General features: G+C 33.8%; 1 protein-coding gene across 1 annotated transcript in view; it reads right to left on the bottom strand.

The window, feature by feature from the left end:
• Positions 1-6,022: 6,022 nt before the first annotated feature.
• Chd1 (chromodomain helicase DNA binding protein 1) overlaps positions 6,023-11,618 on the bottom strand; it is an 81,843-nt gene continuing 76,247 nt past the window's right edge. Inside the window, exons 34-36 of the mRNA XM_004625420.3 lie at positions 10,745-10,796; positions 9,820-10,030; positions 6,023-8,137 (exon numbers count right to left, since the gene is read on the bottom strand). Of these exons, the coding sequence (XP_004625477.1) occupies positions 7,792-8,137; positions 9,820-10,030; positions 10,745-10,796 (609 nt within the window). The 3' untranslated portion in view covers positions 6,023-7,791. The remainder of the gene's footprint in view (positions 8,138-9,819; positions 10,031-10,744; positions 10,797-11,618) is intronic.

The raw sequence follows: 11,618 nt of genomic DNA, 5'->3' as shown, positions 1-11,618 counted from the left end.
AAGAAAAATTCCATACTTAGGAATCAACTGCAAAAGGAGACTGAAAAGCACACCTGAAATCTCAATCAAAATGCCAATAGTATTCCTCTAAGAAAGAGTTAGAAAAAAAAGTCCTAAGATTCCAATGTAAGCACTAGAAACCCAGAATAGCAAAAGCAATCCTCAACAGAAAAACAAAGCAGTAAGCATCACAATCCCAGTCTTAAAGCTATACAACAAAGCCATAGTGATAAAAATATAGTAGTGGCACATGCACACACACACACACACACACACACACACACACACACACAAATTGAACAGAATAGAGGATCCAGAAACAACTTCAGGCACTTTCAGCTAACTGATGTTTGACAGGGGCTAAAAATATACACTGAACAAAAGATAGCCTCTTTAACAAATGGCCCTTGGAAGACTACCTACTCAAATGCAGAAGAGGAAAGGTCACTACATACTGGTTAAGGTAAAACTATAAGGAGATAACTATCATTATACATATATCCACCAAATACTGGTACACTCAACCAAATAAAACAAGTACTGACATAAAAATCAAATGAGTATTAACACAATTGTAATGGGGGACCTCAAAAGCCCACTGTCATAAATAAAACAATTAGACACACTCATACAAAAATGAACAAAGAAATATCAGAACTAAGCCAAACCTGAAAACAAACTGATTTAGAAGATCTCTAGAGTATTCAAACATCAGAAGACAAATCCTTCTCAGATGCACACAGGATGTACATCAAGAGACCACATAAAACATAGAACATGTCTAAGAAAATGCAAAGGAATTGAAATTGTTCCATGCAGATTATCAGACCATACACAGCACAATGAAATTGAAAATCAACAGCAGAAGAAACTAAAATAAATACATATACAACTGGAAATTAAATAACACCTTCCTGAAACCATATCCACAATTAAATGATAATGCTGATAACACCTTCCTGAAACAATATCTACAATGAAATGATAATATCAATGCAATATACCAGAATTCATGGACAAAATCAAAGCAGTCCTAAGAGGGAAATATATAGCAATAACTGCTCACTTCAGGAAAACAGAATGAGCTCAAATAACCTAACTTCTAGAAAAAGAACAAATCAAACTCAGAGTTCAAAGGAAACTATAAAGAGTAGAAATCAATGCAATGGAACCTAAGAAAACTATACAAATAAAATGGACAGATCCCTAAATATATACAAATTGCCAAAACTAAATCAAGAAGATACAAAAATTCTAAATAAACTAGGATCAGTCAATGAAGTTAAAGATGTAATTAAAAATTTACCCTAAGGGGGGAATAAGGTCATCGGAAGGTTTTCAGAACAGCAAAATGGTGCATGAGAAACAGATAAGGTTTCATCAACAGGAATGACACCGAAGGAAGATGTATTGGTACACCAGACTGCCCTAAAGAATAGCCCCAGGAAGGACCTTCGCAGTGTAGATTGAGACTGTGGACTTGGATGCTGTTAAAGGACAAAAAGAAAAGGGTGTGGATGCAGTGAATGTTACAGGCCCTGGTGGAACTCCAGCTCAAGGGATTAAACGAGCAGCAGACCATGGCCATTACAGATGCTCTCCATGTCGCAGAGGTCCTCTACACAATTACTAGCAGAATTACCAGGATATTAAGAGTGGGGACAAGAATGAGGGCTCAGAGAGTGCTCCTGAGGGCCAGGCCCACCAGCACTGGTCCTTCCACCTTCTTACATGCAGAGACCCTAGAGGTGTAGACCATAGTATTGTAACCCATCTGCACAAGAAGTGATAGAGGGTGTAGACAACCAGGGTGCAGGAGAACAATAAAGTGAGGCAGAAGGTGTACTGAGGTTATAGACCATGGTTCTGCAGGGACCCTGCTCGCCAAACACAGCCTAAAGGATGGAGATGAAGGGATAAGGACAATTAAGTAGAGGAACTCCAGGTCAACAGCCACCTCAATGTTGGTACCATGGCAACTTCAAGTACCAATACAGATGCCCAGAAAACCCTAAGCCACAAGCTGACAAAGAGAGAAAAGCAGCCAAACCACCAGCTGAGAATTCATCTGTTCCTGAGGCTGAGCAGGGTGGGCTGAGTAAGTGCTAGCTTAATATCTCTACTGTCATCTGGTTTAGTTATCCAATAAGAAAAAATGCATAGGAAAGTCTGCCAATAAGAAATGCACAAGGGATGAAAGTGAAGACCTTAAGTGATTTTTGCCCACTGATCAGATAACTAGAGTTGCATTATCTATGCAACATGGGGTTTTTATTATTTTTGCCTAAGGATGTCTTTTTGGTAATGCCAAATGTGTTTTTAAGAAAAGCCTGGTTTTTCTCTATACCAGGCTTTTAAAAGTTTCTAAATTGTTTCATATCTGGTCATGTTGTGATTTTTAAGAACTTCACTTTTAATTTGTAATAAAAGTTTACAACTTGATTTTTCAAAAAAGTCAACAAACTGCAAGCACCTGTTAATAAAGGTCTAAAATAAACAAAAAATATATACATTACGACCAAGTGGGATTCAGCCTGGGGATGCAGGTACAGTTCAACATATGTAAATCAATACATGTAATATCAACAGAGCCAAAGGCAAAAATCATAATCATCTCAATACAGAAAAAGTTTCTGACAAAGTCCAATACTCATTCATGATGAAACCCTACAGAAAATCAGAAAAGATGGACTTTATCTCAATCTGATAAAAGCTATCTATGATAAACCAATAACCAACATCAGACTAAACAGACAAAAACAGATAGCTTTTATTCTAAGATCAGGAACAAGACATAATCACCACTCTTATTTAATGTAGTTCTGGAAACACTAGCCAGAGCAGTAACACAAGAGAGACAAAAAAAAAATGAGGGTAGGAAAGAAAGAAGTTAAATTATGAGACTACATGATATGCTACAAGAGAAGACCCCCAAAACACCACCAAAAACTTAAGTGATTTGATAACCAAACTCAGAAGAGCAGCTGAACAGTCAACATGCAAAAACAGTATTCTTATACAAATGACAAATGAACTGAGACAGAAATTATGAAAATGCCCTTCACAATAGCATTTAAAAAATGAAATAATCTACCAAAAGTGAAAGATCTATACATTGAAAATTACATTACTCCAAAAAAGGGAGACTGAAGAAATATCAGAAAATGGAAAGATAATCTTTGGTATACATGTTTAATGCAATCCCAACTAAAATACATTAGCATATTGCACAGAACTAGAAAAAACATTTCTAAAATTCATTTGTAAGTAGAAGAGACCTAAGATAGCTAAAACAGTCCTAAGCAATAAAGTCAAAGTATAAGGCATCTCAACCCCTCACTTGAAAATTGTACTACCAAGCCACTGTGACAAAAACAGCATGGTACTGGCAAAACAAACAAAAACCAAACAAAATAATAAAATAATAGTAAGACCCAACATCAATGGAACATATTAGAAGATCCAGAAACAACTTGAAACACACTCCTGCCACCTAATCATTTTGTTTTGGGTTTTTGTTCCACGGATTGAACTAAGGACCTTGTACTTGCCAGGCAAGCACTTATGCCACTGATCAATCTTCCCAGCCCTTGCCACCTAATCTTTGACAAAGGTGCCAAACATATTCACTGTAAGATAGCCTCTTTAATAACTTATATTGGAAACATTGGCTTTCCACATACCAAAGACTAACACAAGACCCATTCTTTCACCAAGTAAACTAAAATCAAGGGGCTGGTGAGATGGCTCAGTGGTCTAAAGCACCTACTTAGAACAAGCTTAGCAAAGCACCATGGACCGTGGTTCAATCCCCCAGCACCACATGCCAGCCAGCCCTGCCCCCAGGTGGGCTGAGCTGGCCACACACACACACACACACACACACACACAAATAAATAAAATAAATTTTAAAAAGAAAGATGTTTAATTTAAAAAAATAAATAAATAATAAAAAAAATAAACTAAAATCAAAATGGGCAGATCTAAATACTAAAACAAACACTGAATCTGCTGGAAGAGAAAATAAGTAAAACACTTGAAGACACATGTGGGCAAAGGTTTCAGGAACAAAACCCCAGTAACACAGGAAACATTACACATCATCAACAACTGGGGTCTCATCCTATTCAAAAGCTTGTGCACACCGAAAGAGATTATCTACAGAGTGAAAAGACAACAGAGAATGGTAAAAAATTTTAGCCAGTGGTTCCTCAAAGGACCAATATGTAGCACATATAAAGACCTGAAAAAAAAATTAGAACTCCCACCCCAAATTTAAAGACCCAATTAAAAAATGAACATTCATGATGAATACACACTTCTCAGAGGAACAAATATGAACAACAAATAAATACATGAAAATATGTTCAACATCACTGGTTATTCAAGAGAAGCAAAATTAAAACAACACTTGAGATTCTACCTCACTTCAGACAGAATGGCAATTATTGAAAAATCATTAACAAATGCTGGTGGGCCTGTGGGGAAAAAGAAACCCTTCTTCATCATTGGTGGGAACACAGACTGGCCTAAACACTATGGAAATCAATGTAGAGATTCTTCCAAAAACTAGGATTAGAGGTCCCACTTGATCCAGCAGTGACCCTGCTGGATATCTTCTTAGAAGAATTAAAAAATTATACCACAGTGATATATGTGCACACATGTTTAAAGCAGCATAATTTGTAATGGCTAAATCTTGGAAACAACCTAAATGTCCATCAACTGAACAGATTTAATTTTTTTTTTTATATATATAATGAAGTACTACTCAAGCTATAAAGGATCTTAGAGACATTCCTAGGTAAATGGATGCACCTTGAGATCATACTCTTCAGTGAAATTTATCACACACATACATAAATACTGTGGTTTCTTTGGTGTGAGGAAACTGAAAGAGTAATTAAGGACCAAAGTATAGAGAGTAATAAAATAGGAAGTGATTCAAAAGAAATGAGAGAAAGAAAAAAGAAATGAGAACTAGGGAGGGTGAGAGGGAAAGCAAGGGGAAAATGATAAAAGGACAAAATGAAAACAAAGCTTTGTAAATGACAGGAAGAGTAGTTGAAGAAATGGGATGATACTAGAAAGAAAAAATAAAGAGGAAACAGGAAACATCATATATAGGTACAAATTCTGTGAATATGACCATTGTACATACATATAATCATACAGTAAATTTAATAATTTTTAAAAATTCTTATAAAAAAGTAAAATATCAGTTTTTAACATCTTCAAACAGTCTGAAAATTAATTTCTAATGTATCCTGGTATTTCTTTATAAGCAGACAGGCCATTGGTTTTAATAAGAATCATTTATTGTATATTATTAAGGTGGAGGTTTAACTGTACAGTGCTATGCATAATATCCTTAAAAAATTAAACATAAATGGATAAAAATAGCAAAGCAGAATGAGCATGTAAAAGACCAAAAATAAACATTTTATAGAGAATGTTTTCTGTTTTTTCGATGTACTAATGCTCCTACTGAGTCTTCATAAACATATGGCTTTGATCCTTTCCAACTTAACTACTGATTTCTTATAGTTAACATTTCTTGTAAATTAATGTCAGTTCCAGATTCCTTATTTAACTCAGCTGGCTGACTTAAATATCCAACTAAGTGTAGCTTTGTTAGAGAACACTCCCTCATCCCCAAACATGTTCTTTGAAATTTTCACAGGATATAATACAAACATTTTAGCTATAAAGTGAATTAAAAATGTCAACCGATTCCACTGCGACAATATACTAACTTCATTAAGCATTTTTCTTTTTACTTGAAAGTTATTGTGGAATATAATAATTTATACTAAACGTAAGAAAAGCTAACTGACTTAAAAATGTGTGCCAACATTGAGTTGTTTTAATTTTATATTTAGGTATAAATTAGATTTTTTAAATAGGGTAAGGGCCAGGGAGCTGGTTCAGTAGGGCCGGGGAGATGGCTCAGTGGAATAAGCATTTCCCTGTCAAGTAGAAGGGCCTGAGTTCAATCCCCAGGTCCGCCAAAAAAAAAAAAAAAAAAAATAGGGTTATTCCTTTACATGTGATCTTATATACCAGGAAAGAAACATCATTATTCTTCAGAGTATAAAAAAACATATAAATAAATGTAAGAAAAAAATAAAAACCTAGGAAACTTTTGTACAAAGTGTAAAATTTAGACATAAACGAATAAAAGGAAAATAATAAATAAATTTATGGGTGAATTTTAATACACTGCTTCCACAGCTCATTAGTGGAGTTATGTATAGAAGCACAGGAATATATCCATAATTGTCAGAATACAATTAAAATTTGTTTCATAACAAGCATACTAAAAATGCATGTCACATGCTTCAAATATTCTCAATGAATATAATAAAAATAAACCTATGAAAGCAAGGCACACTAAAATAGCTTCAGGAAGCCAAAGGGTACAAAGATTTGAAGACCTTTTACTTCCTAGGAAGATTAGTTTTCAAAATAGATTTTAATTGTAGTACTACACTGCCAATATTTAATCATTTACCAAATTATCTTTTTACTGTTCAATGTTAAAAAAAAACCAAAAAACCAGAAACAAAATTAAGTGCTTGAAGGAATAAGAATGCAGCAGAAAACTACAAGAGCCCATAAATCCTTTTTCTTAAATTTAATTTGTCATATATAAGGTTTTTATATACAATCAGTGTGCATTGTAACAGTTTATATTAAAAGTCAATCAAGTTTGTCTAAAATGTTAACCTGGCTGCATAGCACATTTGACATTATTGCCCACATGAAAAGGGAAAACAAATGGATTTACAGTAACTTTTGGCCGTTTGGATTCTGAGTGTCATATACCTACCCTTTTAAACCAAATGCATCTGAAAAAATGTTTCCAGAACACAGTTTAGACTTTCTGTATTATCTCACCATTTTTTCTTTTACTACAAACATAATATTGACTAAAAAAGGGGAGAGGAATAACATGTAGCTAATAAAGTATTCAATATAAAAAGGACTAATGGAAATAAGTGGCCCCTTTCCCCATTTTTACATTCTAAACAACAATTCCATCAAGACAGATTAAAAAATGTTATTAGACTGATTTTTTTTTTTTTTATAAGAAGGCCTGAGTTGGTAGAGAAAGGAACAGTCAAAAAAAGCCTGAGGGAGAAAGTAAGGAAAGCTCATTTAATACATTTACAATAATTTACAGCCATTTTTTATATAAAAAGGCATAATAAATCACAAACAGGAAATTCCTGGCTATATTACAGATATAAGTACAGAATTTAAATATTCAAGCTTGTGATGAAAAGCGGCAAGGTGGTCGCAGTGTACAATGTAAACAAGTAGCTTTGGAAAGTGAACAAAGTCCTTGAGCCTTTTTTCTTTATTAAGAAAAGAACTCTCTTTCATTCCTTCCTGAAACATGATCACAGGTCAGAGTAAAGTTCATATACAAACATAATTTAAATGGAGGTCAGTCTAAAATAACTGACTTAAAAAAGTTTTATCCAGCCTATATGGGAGGGCAGTGTTGAGGTCCCTGTTATAGTAAACATTTTCCATTTCTTTAAAAAAGAAAAAAAAAAAAAAAAAAGTACTACAATATTTGTAGTACAGTGCAGCATAATCCTTAAATATAAAAATAGTTTCTCTTCTGTTGGGATAATAGATCTTGCATCCTGGAAAGAAGTAACAATACTGCTACTGATAGAAGATCTGTTTATATCTTTCAAGTCATGTAAGGCAATTACTGTGTTGGTTTATGATATATGGCTAAAAGATAAGTCCAGAAAGACAAAGCATTAGTTTTTGTTATGTTTTCCGATTACTCCAGGTATGCTCAGGTGTACTTTTGTGTTCAACTGAATGTTCAAATGGAGATCTGGAGCCATAAGGAGACCTCTGATCTAGTGGTGACCTAGGGCCACTACTGGAAGCTCTGTGGTCCATTTGCCACTCCGAGTGATATCTATAATCCCTGGAAGATTTATGGTGTGTATATTCAGAGCTTGACCGGTGATCTGAATGTACCCGATGGTCTGAATGAGATCGATGATCAGAATGACATCTATCTTTTAAACTTCCTTCCAAATTTGACCTGTGATCTCTACTTCTATGATCATCCAGTTTTCTGTGTTTCTCTCGGTCACTGTAATATCTAATAAAAGACAAATTTTGTTTTATTCAACCTAATAAAGCAAATTATGTTTCAAAAAAAAATCTTGCCAAAAAATAAAACATGTTTAAACATACTTTTTATTGTATACAAGTCCATAGTTCACTTTTCATTTTATACAAATTATATTTTATCAAATTCCATAAATCAGTTTTAAATAACTGGAGTATCTCTTTGGAAAAATCATTTGATTCATAAAACTAAACAAATCACTCAGACTACTTCACACAGCATCTAATTGCAGTCTTACAAAAAATGCTGTTCTTTATTCTTTTTTCATTTGCATTCATGCATCTTATCTGTCTGAAAGTCAGAAATGGATAACCACAACCATCCAGGAACTCAGAAAAAGCAATGTCTTTCATATATAAGGATTTCTAGCCAGGAAAAATTTTAAATTCAAAAATAAAGTTTATAATACAACTCATATGTAAGGATTTTCATTGACTGATAATGCCTATTAAAACTTTTTTTTTTCTTTTTTTAACTGTATTTAGGACAAAGTCTACAGGCTCTCACTATGTAGATCTGACTTGTAATGATTCTCCTGTTTTCAGCCTCCCAAGCTCTGGGATTACAGATGCATGCTATTATGCCCAGTCTCAATCACCCAGCTGGGGACTGAACCCTAGCTGCTGCACTCTGCCTAAGCAGGCACTTTAAAAAGCTTTCTTAAATATGACTAATTTTATAGTAAGTTTTAACATGAAAATCATTAAGGAAAAATGTGCTTAATATATAAATGTGTCTACTAAAAAATGTGCCAAGTTTAATGAGAAGTAATCTCTAAAATGTTTGCCTTTTCAAATAAAACACATTCATCAAATGAGGGCTTTTTATTACAAAGAATGATCTTTAATCAGCCTATGAAGTTATAAAAGTATACCACTAATAAATAATTTTTTATATGTCCCTTTCTAATATTATACCACGCTACCATTGATATTTTAGAGTGTGACAGAACCTCTCACAGAGGAAATTAATATTGTGAGGACAATAGAAATAGACCCAGTATCTTTTCATTTCTCTCTCTGAAATGCTGGGCGTAGAACGTAGGGCCTCAAGCATGGGAGACAAACTTTACAACTAAGCAACACAATGCTAGCACTTGATAGGCTGAGGCAGGAGAATCTCCACAAATTACGACACCAGCTTCAATTACATGTGGGGTTCATGGCCAGCTTAAACTACAATGATACCCTGTCACAAAACAAAACCAAACAAAACACCCAAAAGTAACAATAGTAATGATTTTAAAAATCAGAAAAATCTTCAAGGTCAGCCTGAATGGCATAGTGAGACCAAAGATTCAAAAATCAAGCAAACAAAACAAAACAAAACAAAACAAAACAAAACAACCCTCATTTTATACAGCCAGGTATAGGGACACATGCCTGGAATCCCAGAACTTGGGAGACTCAGGCAGGAGGATCACTGTTGGTTTAACGCCAGCCTGAACTCTATACCAAGACCCTGTCTCAAGAAACAAACCAAACAAAACAAAACACCTCATTTTATAGAGACATTCAGTTACTATTAGTTATGGAAAATACTACAAATCAATTCTTTTGTTTATAAATTAGTAAGACTTGTTCTGACTGCAAGTCAATACAATAATTAAGAGGAGAAAGCTATAAACCAAATTTCAAAGTAACTCAGTTTACCTGCTGTCTTGCTTGTAGTGATCCCACTCTCGATGATCTTTACCATTACTAAATGAAGAATAAGGTCTTTTTCTGGAATCACTCTTTTTGTAAGAATCTCCCTGATGGCGGTCTTTATGATGGTCATGGTACTGAGACAAATGTCTGTCAGAAGAGTAACTGTCCCTGCTGCTATCATCATGATTTGAATTCTCTTTTAATCTTTCCACATCTGTTGAAAGGAAAATCCACAACCTTTGTTAATGATTAAACAAAAATGTGGTAAAGGTTTTTTACTGTTAGGTAACAGCTGTTGTAACTGCTGCCAAAGCAAAACCATTTCTCAAATACGGGTAATAAAGTATTTGGAAATGTTTTTAAAAGGTAGCCCTAAGATTTAAGAACAGGCCACTTGTTCATTAAGTATGAAAAATCACAATTAGAAAATATGAGGATCAAAAAAAAAGAAATGTACTGTAAAAAAGAAAAAAAAGAAAGAAAAAGAAAATATGAGGATCAGGCCGAGGGAGATAGCTCAGTAGAATAAGTGTTTGCCTGGCAAGTGCAGGGTCCTGAGTTCAACCTCCATACCGCAGGGAAAAAAAAAAAAGAGGATCAAACCATTCTTGGACTGTATTTTGTGCCTGCTGTCATACAGCAGAAGGAATACATTATTCTAAAAGATTAACTATAAATATTCATTTTAACACTTACCCTGTATTTCTACAAATTGACAAAAAGTTAATGTAAAAGATAGTAATAAACTAAAACATTAAAGAAAATAATTTTATACAATAATATATAAATGAAAATTAAAGTATCATTTTAGTATAAAATCAGTTTTAAATAAGAATTTAACCTTTTCATAATTTTACCTAAAACAAAACCCAAAAAAAGAGAAAAGTTTTAGATTTATCTTCCAAAACAATTAGTAAGCCTTACTTACCTGGATTTCTAATCACGTGGGCATTCAAATTGCTGTTCTGGTCACTGTTTTGCTAAAATAAACACACACATTTTAAGTGGCCTTAAATACTCTAAACACACATAAACTGGGGAGAGAAGCTCTTTAAAAAGTTCTGATATTAAAGTTTGCATATAAGTTAATGAAATGTATAAATATATAAACTGTTATTTATTCCACAGATATCTTTTTAAGCTACTGATTGAAATTATTTAACTTATTTATTTTTTGTGGTATCAGGGATTAAACTTGGGACCTTGCACTTGCCAGGCAGGTGCTTATGCCACTGAGCTACATTCCCGACCCTGAAATAATTTTAGAATTAGCAGGAAGGTTGGAAAAGTGGTAATAAAAGCTGTCCTATAACATTCCCTGGCTTTTTCTAATGTTAATGTTCTATATTATCATAGTATAATGACCAAAACATCGATGCAAGACTATTAACTGAACTCTTTTTTTTATTGAGAAGCAAATAGCAATGAGACAGTTTCAAACCAAACTGGTAGGACAGTTTCAATAATTAACACATTGCATACATAGTGGTTAATTGCTGTACAAGATGCGGACATGATATCCTATTTACAAACACTATTAGAACAAATCCCTCTATTCATTAAGAAAATGTAACTATATATCTATCCTAACCATTTTGAATACAGATACAAAATGGACATTCATCTGTATCCCCTTTTTTTGTTAAGTTCCATTATTTGAGTATTACAGGTGTGTTAACTAAATATTCTAAAAGAGTCCCATAGCCCATAATAGTATTGAGTCTTCCGCTTGACTGGCAATGTCATAAATTGTTGACCTGAGTCCCCTACAGCTCAACATAACAGCATGGCTTTACTTCTTA

This window comes from Octodon degus, unplaced genomic scaffold (genome assembly GCF_000260255.1).
Source record: "Octodon degus isolate 3935 unplaced genomic scaffold, OctDeg1.0 scaffold00009, whole genome shotgun sequence".
NCBI classification, from domain to species: Eukaryota; Metazoa; Chordata; class Mammalia; order Rodentia; family Octodontidae; genus Octodon; species Octodon degus.
Note: the sequence above shows the minus strand (reverse complement) of the source record. Positions and strands in the feature narration are given on the sequence as shown.